The 16,336-nt window shown below is 40.0% G+C and overlaps 1 protein-coding gene across 1 annotated transcript in view; it reads left to right on the top strand.

The window, feature by feature from the left end:
• The window catches only part of LOC133131370 (chromodomain Y-like protein 2), a 32,930-nt gene that overhangs the window by 11,630 nt on the left and 4,964 nt on the right, over positions 1-16,336 (top strand). The window contains exons 2-4 of the mRNA XM_061246690.1: positions 2,894-3,440; positions 8,644-8,861; positions 15,045-15,217. Of these exons, the coding sequence (XP_061102674.1) occupies positions 2,894-3,440; positions 8,644-8,861; positions 15,045-15,217 (938 nt within the window). The remainder of the gene's footprint in view (positions 1-2,893; positions 3,441-8,643; positions 8,862-15,044; positions 15,218-16,336) is intronic.

The raw sequence follows: 16,336 nt of genomic DNA, 5'->3' as shown, positions 1-16,336 counted from the left end.
GAATTGACAGTTTTGGCTTGTCACTAGTGATGCAGGAATTGATGGAATTACTCAATATAGTTAATTTAGATATTTGTTTATGTCTGAAATGGCTGCCTATTTCCTAAATAGTGAACTAGATTGGCCGTCAGCCATCTTGTTCAAGTGTTTGAATTCAGAAATCATTTTACTCACATTTTTGAGAGCACTAGAAATGTCCCACAATGCACTGTAAAATCTAGTGTACAACTGTGGTCATTAGAAAGGTGGAGCTGTGCTCTGTTCAATTTTTGGATATAAATGTAAATGGTAAATGGTTGGCATTTATATAGCGCCTTTATCCAAAGCGCTGTACAATTGATGCTTCTCATTCACCCATTCATACACACATTCACACACCAACGGCAATTGGCTGCCATGCAAGGCGCCGACCAGCTTGTCAGGAGCATTTTGGGATTAGGTGTTTTGCTCAGGGACACTTCGACACAGCCCAGGCGGGGGATCAAACCGGCTACCCTCCGACTGCCAGACGACTGCTCTTACTGCCTGAGCCATGTCGCCCCGTAGGGGGGATGTGTTGTAGATGTTTACTCAGTGAAAATGTGTTCTTTTACATGTTCCACACATAGAATAAGCCATGTACTTTCATGCTTTAAAAAATGTTTTCGTAAAAATAAAATTTCACGGTTATGTGAGCTGCATCTTGACTGGGCATTGTAAGAGAAAAAATAGGTTTAATATCTCTTGAGTCATGTTTTAAGAACTGGCTATATAGTATGCTTGTTAATGGTATTGTGGCTATAAGCAGCTGCGTGAAGCCTGTATGATGATGCTGAACGATTCCAAAAGATGACATCTGCTGTCCGAATTCACTGTTTATTTAGTAAACTATATAGCACACTATACGGACATTCACTAGATATGGATTAGTAATTCAATGAATAGTGAGCCATTTTGGACACAGTCTCAGATTAACTAAATGAACTGACATTTTCACAGTTTCATCCCTGACTTTTAGAGGACTGTCTTTTGGTTTTTGGACTTTAATTTCAGAGACACATGCTGTAGTTTGGGTTTTTTTCATTCTTTTCATTCATTTGTTGTAACTTAATAATAACTTTAATCGTTGTGAGTTGTGCATTTTGATGAAGGTCGATCTATCAGGTTGCTCTGCCCATCAAGGAATTTGGCAATTTATTTGATAATTGATATCTTTAATTAAATTAATTATATTGAATAAATGTATTTTACATGTTGGATAAGTGAAGAGTTCTAACAGTTGATGCACTTGTGTTTGGTATTCAGAGTGCCAAAAGTTAAACAAGGGAGTTATTTGGAAAAACTGCTGAATTCAAACATTAGAAATATTTATCTTTAAACTTCAGTTCCCCAACATGGTGTTTCATAACTAAATGAAATACAAATTTTAAAATGCTTACCCAGGATCTGTTTGTCTAATAGTATGTGCTGTTTCAAGCCAGTGTGAAACCAGTGTGAGAATTCTGCAATAATAGAGGAATTCAGGAAGGGGGCAAATTCATTTGCACAGCACTGTATGCGTCTTACAGACAGTTCACATGAAAATGAACTCTCATCCTACAGTTTGCATCAGTATTTTGAATCAGTTTAGTCCCTTTTTTTGTCATTGTTATTTTTGTCTTGTCTAACTAACTTGAGCAAATTAGATAGCGATTGTTTTTTAAGTGGTTGATATTGTGCTACATTGTTTTCCCTGATTGTTTTACACTGTTTTGGGCTTAATCTAATTAGTCTACCTGGGTCTCTATCCAAGTGGCAGGTAGAGCTCACCTGATTTTGTTTTCACTAAACGTTTAGGGTCAGGGGATCCTAATGAAAATGTGCGATCTAAACAGCAATGAAACCGAGGTTAATTGAAGGGATGCGTTGAGTAGTTAGGCGACAGTATATCTAAATTATATTTCCCAAGTTCCCACATTTGGTCCTTGCTTAATTGTACAGTGCCATCCCCTTGAAAGCATGTTGGACGCAAGAATAACCCTGATGTACTAATGAAAACTATAGGAGTAAAGAGTTTTTCAATACTCTCTGTGTAATTATAATTATTTTTTGCACAGTCAAAACATAAAATATTAATACAATGCACAATATATTAATGACATTGATGAATTATTTATTTTTTCAGCAAGATGAAAAGCAAAGAAAAAATACTTCAGCTTGAAATATGTGTACTATCTTGTGTAACCTTAACCAGTACATTGAAGCATCACCTAACATGAAACCTTACCACATGAAACAACCGCTCTTCAAAAGAAAGCTTCCTGGAATTTGTCCAATGAATGTTATTGTGAACATAAAGCTACTGTATCTGGCTAACTAGTTTTCTATTTTCTAGTTCATGGGACTAAACCCTTGGTCCCGGAGAGCTGCTGGGTCAGTTGAGTTTTGTTATGACTCAATGCTCATATGATCCATTGAAGTACAGTAGCTCATTACATATTTAAATCACTTGACCTGGTTTCTTGTGTCTTAATTGGTTGCTGATTTTAAGTGTGGTCTAGTTTTAAATAGCTTGTATTTACTGTTTTGTGTTTCAGTTTGGTACCACAAGGGGGAATGTGTAATTATAGAGGGTTAAGTATAGTTTGTATATATACTGTAAATGATACAGGTCCAGAAGCATTTAAGCCAGACAGGAGGTGATGTGGACATACAGAAGCAGAGATTCACAGGTTACTAGCAAAAAAATTTAAAGTTTGTGCTATTTGCTGGTGTATGTAAGGCTATGTTGCTTCCATACTGTTTGGAGTAAAGACAGAATTTCAGAGCAGAATTCATCCTGGATTCCATCTCAGTCGTACGTCTGCTCTGGCAATTGTGTTGACGTCGTCTCTCTCCGTCTCTTTCACGTCTGCTCCCGACGGTGCCATCGCAGGTGGACAGAATAGTAGACAAGCGGAAAAACAAAAAGGGGAAGTGGGAGTTCCTGATCCGGTGGAAGGGCTACGGCAGCAACGAGGACACCTGGGAGCCGGAGCACCACCTCCAGCACTGCGAGGAGTTCATCCACCAGTTCAACGCCCTGCACCTCCACAAGGACCGCCGGCCCCGGCAGGGCAAGCACGGCGGGGGGCCTCGCCTCCTCAGCCGAACGGCGCCCGGCGAGGCGGTCAGGGGCCGAGGGGAGCCGCGCAAGAGGAAAAAACCTGGCGCCTCCGGCCCGGCCGGCGGGCAGAAGCAGAAGAGGCTTGGGGCTGGCGGCAGGCCGGCCGCGGACAGGGTGACCAAAGCCATGACCTACAGGAGCACGCCCGGCGGGCTGCAGTTTGTGTCCGTCAGGAAGCCGCACAACGGAATACAGAACGGGGACCTGGACGCCCCTGCTTTCGGGAACGCCGCCGGAGCGCACAAAATCCCAACCGACACTGTGGACCGAGTGTTGGAGCTCAACGTCAGCGAGACACCCATCGTCAACGAATTAGGTAAGGTTTCCTCCTCCTGTATGAACTGTATGACTTCAACTGTTTCTTTTCTTTTGGGTCACTTTCTTTCATTCGCCAGCCTCACAAGACTAGATTTTGTTATGGCACCACAGGAAAGAGGTTTAACTGATATATTCCTTTTATTAACTCAAGCATTCATTGTAACTACTCATATAGAGTATTATGCTTATTATTGAGCTGTAATGTAATGTTAGTTGACATCAAGAAGGTTAAGCTACAGTATTTTACAATTACTTTGAGGTGGAATCATTTGCATCATAGTTAAATGTTTTCTCGGTGGCGCCCTGTTAATGCTTGGACTTTGGACCTACAGTTGCCCATTGTATCCGACCATATCACTGTTGGAGCTGAGTATAACCAGCACATGAGGGAGTGGGAACAATTGGGCCATCGCTAGAGATGCCTAGCCTAGATGATATTAATATTATTTATGTGCTTTGGGCATCCTCACAAGCTTATTTTGCAAAACAACTGAAATGTAGCCTATAATATGTTTTGAATGCAAGTGTGATTCGGACATTATCGTGCATCTGTTAATTACAGTGGCATCCAGTAAGATTAATTTGTGTATTAGGGACATTGAAGGAGTAACCTTCTTCCCCATAGTTAACTATTGCATATGAGCAGTATGAAAATCACACAGTTTTTCCTTAGCCTAATTTCTATAATATTGACTGTAATACGAAAGACCAAACTAAAGACCAAATGCTGTCAAAGTAATGTGAAAATAACCCATGCTCACAGACACACAGGCACTCGCATACTCAGAGATAAGCTTTTAAAAAATCTCTTCTTTATATTTTAATTGTACATGTTTATGTTTTTGCATAGAGCTTCCTATAGAGACCAGTCCATTATTGCCCCTCAGCCTATCCATTATACATGAATTATGTTTTTATTTGTATCTTTCACGAAACAGCCTGTCAATACAAGGGATTTAATTTTAGATCTCTTGTCTGTAGCTGTAGCTGTATGGCTTTCTGTCATTGCTATAAGGTTGTTAACATTTCAGTTCAGTGCTATCAGGGTAGCAGCTGAGTGAAAATTAAAAGGCTACTATGCCCTATTCACAGAGGGGATAGTAAGAAAAACATTGCTTGCAGAGTTAGCAGCCCAACTGGTATCATTATAAGCACAAAATGTAAGCTCTGGACTCGATTTTTTACCTTGTAATGGCATTCAGATGGGAGATCAGATCAAATTGGATGGATGACAACCTGATAATCCCTGTGGAATAGCATGTTGTCGTGTTGAAGTAACTGCCTATTATTTTATCCTATGAAATATCACATTGTCCAAGACCCTCTTCATGTGTACATTATGCTGGATTTCAGACATTTCTGAGATAATGTAAAAATAGAACTCTATAGACTAGTGTTGAAGAAATAGCCGGCGGTGGTTACAAAGTAATAGGAAGTGGAATCTGAATGATTTAAAAACTGCCTGCAGAGGAAGGTACTGGATATTTGGGGTGATTTTCCATGAATATTGTAGTTTAATAGCCCTTCGTTTCCTAGTGCTGCATTCCTGTCTGTGGTTATCTCCCGTTAAGACTTCACGCTGTCACTTTGCATCATGGTCCGTAAAGTGAGTGAAGGTAAACAGAGGATCTCCATTCTGTGGTGCAGATAGGTCCTATTCAAAGTCAACAATATGATTGCTCATTATGGGTGTTAGGAAAAGAATATTCGCTGATGAATGGAAGAATTAGCTGTCTCTGCGGGCCTATTAATAGTGGAGGGTGATGTTGTAGAGGCAGACAAGGCTGTAGAGCACAGTGGAACCTTGTTATAATGCGATAGTCTGGGTGCATGAATTGCCGTTGAAAGTTGGGTTGTTATAGCCGGATTGTTGAACTGACTGCGTCTAATGCCGAAACCACCACGAAAACTTCATACATTCAATATTTTGCATAGTTTGCATAGATTGTGCTAGTAGAAAACGCTGGTATAGCACTGTGGTTCATCTAGTGCAAATCCATTGTTAACCAGCCTCCTTTGTAAAGCAGTTTCTATTGAAGGTTGTTTTCTAAGGTTCTATCTATCTTCTTTTTTCCAACCACGCAGGGTAGCCTCAGTTATGCATAAAACAGGAGCCAACTGCTTTTGTTGCTGATTTTTTTGCTGACCTAGTGCATACGGTTTATCTTTAACACTAAAAGTTTTTTGTTTTTAACTACATTTTCTACCAGATTTCTCAAGAGAAGTAAATGTTAATGATGTAATATTTCACTGAAACTTCTGTGGATTATTCTTTTTTTAATTCACTGAAATTGGTTGATATCTAAGGAGGCTGATACTGCCAGTGAAACTAAATATAGTGACAGGGATTAAGGTTGAAGACATATGACATCGACTTAACTGCTTGAGCATACTTTTTCAGATAACATAGGTGATGCTCTAAATCGAGATCATAGTGTCCGTGACTGGATCATACAGCTTGAAAACAACCTGTCAGTTACTTTGCAATCTTCCTTCCTTTCACCTCAGCTTTCATCCGCGTCACCACAAACAATGAAAATGCATTGAAACAGGCTTTAATCTCTTTCTCTGCAAAGGCAGTCCCACGTGTAAATGCAGTTTCAGGCGACGTTTAAAGCCCTGTGATTAATCTCATTGGCGTCTGTGGCTCATTGAAGCTACATCTGGGGATCCATGAGGCTTAGATTACGTGGCTTAGAACTTGCAACTACAGGAGCCATGATGCGATTGCGTTATATCAGATTTCACATTGTAACAGGGTTCCACTGTATATATTTTGATTGGGAAGAGAACTAATTTACACCGAGGGGAGCATTTTACGGATAGCAACATAACAATTAACTGTAAATAATGTGTCCATAATTTAACCATACCAGCCAAACCCCTCTGTTCCACAAACCCTTTCCATTCCTGGAATTCCCAGTCAGGTCTGCTGTGTGTTCGAGCCTGTGAGTGGTGGAATGAGCTTCCTATGGTGGGCAGGACAGCAGAGGCACTGGCAGTCTTCCCGTAGAGACTGAAGACCCACCTCTCCATACTGTTCCTGAGCTCTTCCACCTCCACCCTTAAACATACAGTAGCCATGGCAACTGATTGTTCTTTACTGCATGACTTTGTTTAATGTTCAATAGGGTGTGTCAATTATAGCCTCCTGACCATTAGTTCCCAATCAGGTCAGCAGTGCCTGCTCTCTCCATTGGAACTATTCTTTCCCCTTCTTGGAAACTACAAAACTTTTAGCCCCAATCTTTGCACGTTGTATGGTATATCCCTTTGAATAACAGCATATGCTAAATGACAATATGATGGAGTAAGATTAAAAATGTACTTTTTTGATCTGTCAATTGTATATTTTGAAACCCAAATTTAAAGACTATAAACACAGGCAGAGGGTGAGTCAGCATGTCAGCGAGCCTTTTTCAATGATAGGAAGGGAAGCAATGGTCTTGTAACAATGAACACAAAAATATGACCTATTGTGCCTTTAAGCATGTGATTAATATAATTCATTGTGACCATGATGTACCCAAAGGTCTCCTGAGAATTGCTTTTTTAGAATAATTTGATTGATCATAGGGCGGCACGGATGGTGCAGTGGTTAGCACTGCCGCCTCACAGTAAGGAGGTCCTGGGTTCGAATCCCCGTCGGCCGGGGCCTCTCTGTGCGGAGTTTGCATGTTCTCCCCGTGTCTGCGTGGGTTTCCTCTTCCGGGTACTCTGGTTTCCTCCCACAGTCCAAAGACACACAGGTTAGGCTGATTGGAGAGTCTAATAGGTATGAGTGTGTGAGTGAATGGTGTGTGTGCCCTGCGATGGACTGGCGACCTGTCCGGGGTGTATTCCTGCCTTTCGCCCAATGTATGCTGGGATAGGCTCCAGCCCCCTTGCGACCCTGTTCAGGATAAGCAGGTTAGGATAATGAATGAATGAATGAATGATTGATCATAGAAAAAGCCAATATCGAGAGAAATTAACCAAAACTAAACCTATTACTTATTCCTAAATAAGCGTTTCTGTAAAAAGCACTGTACAAACAAAATTAACCTGAACTCTGAAACTTGGCCACAAATGGATCAACCAGACTGTGACCAACACCGTACCTCAAATCAACCAAGATTATGGTAAACTGTCCACAGAATTGCTGCAGAAGTTTCTGGACTTGAACCTGGTCAGAAATGTGTGGCTTGAATTGAAATGGGCTGTCCACAAGTGCAGGCCACTGAAGGATCTTGTCTGTGGAGAAATGATCACTCACCTTATGTTCGTAAATGTCATTAAACACTATTCAGGCCTTGAATTTCAACATTTTTGGGCAAGGCCACTTTGACCTTGGCAAAGGCTCATTTTAATAGGACATAGAGGCCATATCAGATGGCGCACTAAGGCAAAAAGTCGTATTCAGCATTTGGCAGTCAAGGCCGAAAAGCACACCATAAAATCACTTATGAGAGTTATACAGTCAAAAGTCACAAGAGAAAGATATCATACTACTGTTGGATAGATGAGATTGTTAACTCAATAATTTATGGGACATGGACATATTTCTTCTTGATTCAGCTCTGAGCTCCACAATTGTAGTTTTCTAATCAAACCATTCACCTGTGGTTAAAGTACACATTTTCAGCTTTTATGAAAGCATATTCCTATATATTTTTTGTTTTCACATTGTAAAAATTGCAGCACATTTTATACATATATACATTTTTTATACAATTTACACATCCATTTTAGGGCACCATAATGTTTGGTACATATTAATGTTTTGTACAGTCCCCTGCAAAAGTATTGGAGGTCAATTCCTTTGTTTTTGCTATATGCTGTAGTCAATTGAGTTTGGGGTCAAAAGATGTACATGAGATGGCAGATCTGAATTTCAGCTTTTATTTCATTTTATTTTTATTTTTATCTTGATTTGGATCCCTACATACATGTCTTAACATTTTTTGACTCTTTATATTATTTTGTGATAGGATTTAAGTGGTAACTGATTGTCTTTCAGCATTGTACTTCAGCGTATGCAAGTGATTATGGTATTATTTCATAATATCACAAACAATTATTTCTATTGCATACTGTATAAATGTGCATTGCTTTAAAAAAAGGTCATTGCCTTTGCATATTTAAAGACCATAGAAAACTTTTAAAAACCACTCCCACCTCTCATCTTTCATCCTTCACGTCCCTTATTATTTCTCAAACAGGATCTACACTTTCGAATGGTGGAATTACTTTGCATAGTTCTGTGAAGCGAAAACTGGTGGAAGATAAGGGCTATGTGTTTGACAAGAGGCTGAGGTACAGCGTCCGGCAGAACGAGAGCAACTGCCGCTTTCGGGACATTGTGGTGAGGAAAGAAGACGGCTTCACGCACGTGCTACTATCAAGCCAAACGTCTGACAACAATGCACTCACTCCTGAGGTGAGTTCGGCTAGTGGGAATATGCAGCCTTCATGGGTTTCTGTTTAAATATTGAGGCAACCGTTGGAAAGCAGAATATTGGGAAAGGGGACATTTGACTGAAAAAAAAGTTTTTATCTCATGTTTTACTGAGGTAGAATGTGGCACAACCAGACCAAACCTACACAACATGTTCCTCGTGTCTGGAAACCATTTCTGGCCTTTCTGGTTTTCATTTGGGTAGTGGATTACATTTTTTAAAGAATAATATGAACATGTTAGCTAGTTTGTCTCTTTTGGAAAACATCAGCCTGCATTTTACTGTAATATTTTACAGTACACTCTGGCTATTCAAACGGTGGCCTGGGGGGCAAAAACTGACATGCCATAAAAAAACATGCTCTTAGGCCTTTGATAATCAAGGAAAATAAAAAAGGCTTATTATTCAGTTACATCAAGATTCGTCCAGGTCTCCATCTGTACAATGCATACAGCATACAGCCAACTTCTGGCATAATAATGATAAATAGCTGAAGCCCTCTTCTTTGTTTACTCATACATCATGCAATATACAGTGTATTAGGACAGTTTCACAATTTCTGTTCTTTTCCTCCTGTCCTCGAGCACATTGGCTTTAAAATGAAACAATGAATATGAGGTTAACCCCTTAAGTATTGCCCCTTTTCTTGACACAAGCTGAAAAAGGACATACCCAAATAATTATTTTGACTACAGGCATAATCCTAGTCTCTTCTGAAAGTCAGAATTACTCCCAAGTATTACTGAAACAATATTACAGAAGCTCAAACACAGTAAAAGTGGAAGTTTTGTCACTGAAAAGATGTTCTGTTTTTGCCTAGATACAGATCATTGTAGCTGTGGCTTGTGCACTTAGAAGCACAATGGAGCCAAGCCTGAAATGAAGTGTTTGCACTTCCCCCCGCCTGTCAGCCTCCCCTACCTCTCTGTCCCCTACCCTCAGACAGCAACAGGTCGAGAAGATGAATCTAAGTACAGTAATCACAATAATACCATCTTGTACTTATTTTCATTGAGGTTCATTAATTTAAGATTATTTATTTATTTATTAATATTTTATTTCAGATTTTCTCTTTTTTGGTTGCCAATTGTACCCTATCTATACCAATTACCCATGTTATCTAGGATAACCTAGATAGCCGCATACATGTGACCACATCCCCCGGCAGCACAAATGAATCTCACGGAGAGTGACACATTCTCCAAGCCACATCATCTCTGACCACGACTGTGACTCCCAGGCAAACGGGCGCTGTTGTTGTACGCGGCAAGCCTGCCCCCGCTGAGCCCCCCCCCCAGAGCGCCGAGCCAATTATGCCACTCCACGTGAGCCGGCCAAACTCAGCCTTTGGCAGGACGGGGAATTGAACCTCTGTGTGCAACTGCAACAGCACGGCAATAATATTTTGAGAATGTATTTATATGCTCATTGATGTAAAATGGGGTCACGTCATTGAAAATGTCCTATTCACTCAGAGGAATAATTTCTTCGAAGGCCTGAAAAGGAAGATGTAGACATCGCAAAATATTTATTTTGTTGTAAAACGTCGACCGTTTTTGGCACAAAATCTCGAGATGTGCGACAGACTGCGTGAATATTGAAAATGCTACAGTTTTGTTACGCAGGCTAAAAAATGCTGTGAGAAATAAAGGCTTGTTTTATGCTAGCCTAACAAATTATACACCATTCTAAAAGTAATGTCATTAGCTAAATTGCTAGAATGAAAGAGAAACTATAATGTTGTACACTTGAAAAGGACACTGACATTACCTTATTTCTTGTAGTATGTGGATTTCCAATATGCAGAGAAGGCAAGGTCCCCCCGCCCTTGTTTTGCCACCCACATGTTACAAAATCAGAACTGTTGTCACTAAAGCAACGGCATGTTAAAATAGGTTATACAGACAGAACCGTGAGTTTTAACACTTTGAAACGGTATATCCTGCTACCAAACTGCACCCTGAAAAAAAGGAATGAATGTGAAAAAACCTCACCACCCTGAGCCGGTGAGACTTAAAGGTTAAACTGCAGACTGTCACCTTTAATTTGAGGGTATTAACATCCCTGTCAGATGATTATTTAATACACTGGAATAACATATTTTAATGTTTGTAAGTCTCTGTGAGTTTGCCATGAACTAGCTAGCTAAATTGCTTGTAATCACGCGTCGTCAGGCATCACGTAATCATGTTATTTCTTTGTGACATCTTCCTGCCTAAGCACCTCCAAAGACACCTTCAGGTAGCACGGCAGCTGCCTTCAGTTTAATATGCAGCCTTCGAATGGGAACTTGTCACTTTCGTTGCTGTGCTCAACAAGTCAATGGTGTCAACGAGGCATAAGAGTGGGAATGTTCAGCCCCAAGCTTGGAGCCAATATTTTTTTTAAGACAGTATTATGATATACTATATCCACGTACTGTAATCCTATCATATGTCACTCATAGTTTGCAGTTCATTGGGAGTTGCCTAACCTTGGAGTAATGTCCAGTGGTATACTTTTAAGGAAAAAAACACACACCATCATTAAGAAAATTAGGAACAAAGTGTAAATCTATGTTTCTAATTAAGAATTAAAATTCATCATTATCTCAACACTACTTTTTAAACTTTTGTCAGTTTTTCACATGTTCTATGCCATCACAAAGAAGAGATAAAAACACAAGAAACCTATGTTGTGCCTAAATAATTGCATGTAATGAGGAGTGAGGTAATTGGATGGGCACAGAAGTGTCTATCTGCCATGGGTAATTCTCCTGTCAGTGAGAAAAGTATGGTAAAAATGTGAAAACAATTCATCAAAATTCAGAACAAAATTGGATATAAGTTTTAGGGTGAATTGTTCCTTTAACCAGTCAATCACCCCTTGTAATAGTGTACAAGAGATCCCACTGTAAATTGGCATGTGTATACTTCAGAATCTACAGAGCAACATATGAAAAACATTTTTATACAAGAATGAAGTCAAAGTATTCAAACATCACCTATGTTGCAAACAGGTCTTTGTGATTACCAAGATATTTTTTTGTTCTTACCATTTACGTTTTTCAAACTGGACATCTTGGGAGTAGTGGTGGGCAGGCCAAAAGTACAGTAAAAATGGATACTCAGTCACAATTTGTTTTAATGATGGTTTGTGTTTTTTCTCAAATGTAATACCAATGAGCATTACTCCAAGGTTATATTATGGTTCTCAAATATCAGAAAGATCTGAAAGGTTATAATTTAAATTACCTCCATAATATTATGTAATCCCTTGTTGACTGGACCCATAGCAACAGAGTGAATGCATACCAGGTAACTACAGTCTTCTGCTTTGTTCTGCTGTAGTTCCACAAGTAGCAGTGAGCTCCATTCTTAGTTTAGATTATACTCATGGCCTAGATTATATGATAAATTGTGCCTAGACCTCTGGAATGGAATCCCAGGAAACACAATATGTGCACTCTGGAGTAAAGCACATAACCTCAGACACTCTAATAAGTTGTTTAAATGTGTGTGAATTATTGGTAGCTGTGCCATAAGTCACCTTGAAATTAGTGCATTAGTGATAAGTAAGGACAAGGATAACAGATTTGTAAACTACTTCAGTCAGTGTTCTGTTCCCTCTTGAGCTTTTCCGCCTTCACTTTAAAAATCAGGGCCATTCAGTCATCATGATTTGAGTTTGGATGACAGTTCAAGCACAGGGCCTCTTTGTCAAATGACAGAATTCATCTGCCACCTTATTATGCTCCGAACAGACGTCTTATTGATGTCACTGATTTAATAACCAGAAGCACATTAGTGACTGTCTTTCAGTTGGCACAATGAAAGGCACAATATCTTAAATAATATTTATCCTGGATTGAGAGAGAATTTTTGGATTGTAAGACTCTGAGTTTATACTGAGTTTCTGGGGTTTTTGTCTGTTTTGCCCTCCCTCTATTATGCTGTGAATTACTTCTAGCCTGGGAAGCCTTTTTTTGTTGCCAATTTGTGATTGTGATTCACACCTGAGAGAAGGGTCCTCATTATCATTTGCTGCTATTTTATGCAAAACACCAAAAGGCATCTCAAGTGTTTGCATTGCTCTGAGGTAGTCTTTGTTATTTACTGCCCTTTTTCATACATTTCCATACCCATCAGCATTATTATAATTACTTTAATGTTTTTTTAGAACCACATTGCATATGACATAGACATATACTATTTTAATTTTTTTTTTTATTTCCATTTTTAATGAAAACGCCTCACAGCAAGGAGGTCCTGGGTTCGAATCCCCGTCGGCAGGGGCCTCTCTGTGCGGAGTTTGCATGTTCTCCCCGTGTCTGCGTGGGTTTCCTCCGGGTACTCCGGTTTCCTCCCACAGTCCAAAGACACACAGGTTAGGCTGATTGGAGAGTCTAAATTGCCCATAGGTATGAGTGTGTGAGTGAATGGTGTGTGTGCCCTGCGATGGACTGGCGACCTGTCCAGGGTGTATTCCTGCCTTTCGCCCAGTGTATGCTGGGATAGGCTCCAGCCCCCCTACGACCCTGTTCAGGATAAGCGGGTTAAGATAATGGATGGATGGATGGATGGATGGATGGATGAAAACATCAATTAACTAAGAGAGGGGAACACACATAGACACACAAATAATGAATCCTAACATTTCTCATAGATTCTATCATTTCTGGCCATACATCTTTTTTTAAAATCTTTTGCTATTGATCTCTTTAATTGTAAAATGGCTTGAAGGTGTGAATATAGTCTTTTTTGTCATCTAGGAAATGCCTAATTGTATATTTTGTAGGTTATAGGTATATTGGAATTATGGTTCTATTTTCATTTGTCTGACAAGGCTTTTAGTATTTCAGTGGATTCTGTGATCACTTTGTTTGTACCTTTTTTATTGGTGATTGCTTTACGATTTAAGAAAAAAATAGCTCCTATACTCCTCTGGAAACTTCTGGTAACTCTCATTACGGGGCAAAATCCAAGATGACCGCCGTTGGCCATTTATAAATTGGATGTGCTGTATTGTTTGAACCAGATGGGCTTGAGACATGAATGTAGGTCAGCAGATACAATGGTGTTGGTGGTTTAGCATTTCAGGTCAACCTTGAAATCCAAGATGGTGGCTGTGTAAAATGGAGAAAATCACATTACACGACTGTGTCTTCGGAACCAAGTGGACTAGAAATCCTAATACATCCTACCACAAACCTAGTGCTTGACACAGCTCACCCACGTGATGCTAGTGCACAAACCAAGCCCTGAAATCTGGTTTTCTAATACTGCCATCTCTCACACTCATAAACAGATTATTTTATAGAGGTTAACTGTGAACATTACTATTGTTTATTATTTCATCCTAGCCCACAAAGGCTATCTTCAAACGTGGAAGAAGCTTTGTAAAGTTTATTCCACTGACCTGCCCTTGGGACCCTGACCAAACCTGAAGCATGAATCATAGTGAGGCCACTAGTGCAGCAGGAAACATGAGGTGCTGGACCAGTGTCACTGTAGAGATATGCCAGAAAAGTCAACATCCTGAACAATAAAACAGTCATGAATCTCCAACCAACAGCCCACTTTATCCATGTGGGACACATTACACTGACCAGCCAACCTTAACTGCTGGTACCCAGACACAAACTAAATGACAGTGACCTTGGGCCTTGCAAAGACACTGTATATACTGCTTATTTGCTCTCCACTTAAGTATATGATGAGGCCCAATGCTTTGTGAATGGGCCTTATTCTACAATAAAAAAAGCATCTTAATCTGTTCCCAGCCCATAGCGTCTGCTAATAGAAGTCCCTATCTGCGGATCATCTGTGTGAAAGGTACACTTGCCACAATATCAGTAGCAGTTGGACAATATAAAAATGTAATGGAGCCCCTGTAGTCGGACATTTTACTGAGTACCAAAAGAGTTCTGTGGAATAAAAAGTGAAATCCTTTGAACCGGTGTTGTTGCATAGGAATTGCCAAATCAGCTTTGAAAAGGCTATCAACTTTCTACCCATTTGGAATGAGAAATATAAGAGAGTGAAATAGCAGTAATTATTCTGCAGTCCAAAGGTTCCTTTTTAGCACTCACAGTTTTACCATGTGTTTGCCGATCCTGTTAGTGGTGACTAAGGGAGCCATTTTGGTTCTGCAGCCCAACTTTTCTTCTCCTTATTTTTCCACAGATAATGAAGGAGGTGAGCAGGGCACTGGGAAACGCAGCAGCAGATGACAGCAAGCTGCTGCTCCTCAGTGCAGTGGGCAGCTACTTCTGTAGCGGGGTGGATCCCTCCTACCTTATAGGCCGGCTGTCCACGGACCGGCGGAAAGAGAGCAGCCGGATTGCTGAGGCCATACGGTGAGAATGCCCACAGTCCTTCGGCTGTTCAGCATACAGCCCAAGCGATGGCAGTCCAGGCGGATAAAAAATTATATAAACATACATTTCAGTTGATTGGACAGTGCTTTTCTGCTCTCTGAATTGCTAAATATCTGCACCAGGGTTCAGTTTACCATTTTTCTGCAAGACTGGTGAAATATTGCAGCATAAGAAATAACTTTTTTTTAAAGCTGTCCTGAATGAATCCTACTTAGGAGAGCAAGCTACCTCAAAACACTTTCCTCACAGCACTGGAGCCCCCCAGCCTGCTGTTTACTTGGTATAAAGCTGGAGTCCGGGAGAGGGCATGAGAGATATGTAACCTGGATTGGCAACCATCCTCTTTGCTGAAATTGGCTGGATGTTAGTCACAGGGAGACCGAGAGCCTGTGCCTTGTGGTTGAACCCTCTCCACCATCACACTGCTCCTTGCACCAATCCATGGAACAGAGCACCTGTTAAATTGTAAAGAAATTATAAAAGAGAAAAAAGCATAATTATGATAAACATTACAGATAATAATCTGTGTGTGATGTTCAAACATGTGGGAAAACTATGTACGGTATGTTTATTTCAATACATTTACTCTCATGTTTCTATGTTTTTTATTAAGTTTAATTTTTTGCACCCATAAAAATTACTGTAAATAAAATCAAACAGATTATGAAGTATGAAAGTATGAAAATTAGGTAGAAAACATGCTAAATCCCTTTGTCATCCATCAGCATTGGAAAAGCCAAATAACTAAATTCAAGAGATAGATGGAAATTGTCTGGTAATGGGTAGAAGCATGCAGTTAAACATACTACTATGAGGGCAATAATTTAAAAAATGCAAAACGTATGGAACGGTTGTAAACTTGCCAGGAAGAGGACATTGTCAAGTACACATTGTCCCCACAGACATTGAGGTAGATGTAGCAGGTAGTAGTGTGGCAGGCAATAAGGAACCCAACATCACAATTTAAGAATTGCAGAGCTTGGTAGCATTTTGAGGTATCCAGGTCTCAAAAAGAACCATAAAATGCCGCCTCCATACCAACAAATTGTTTTGGAAGGCTGGCACGCAATCTTCCTTTTGCTGTTGATCGGGTTGCAG

The sequence above is a fragment of the Conger conger genome, chromosome 6 (assembly GCF_963514075.1).
Source record: "Conger conger chromosome 6, fConCon1.1, whole genome shotgun sequence".
Lineage (NCBI taxonomy): Eukaryota > Metazoa > Chordata > Actinopteri > Anguilliformes > Congridae > Conger > Conger conger.
This window is presented reverse-complemented; position numbering and strand designations above follow the sequence as displayed.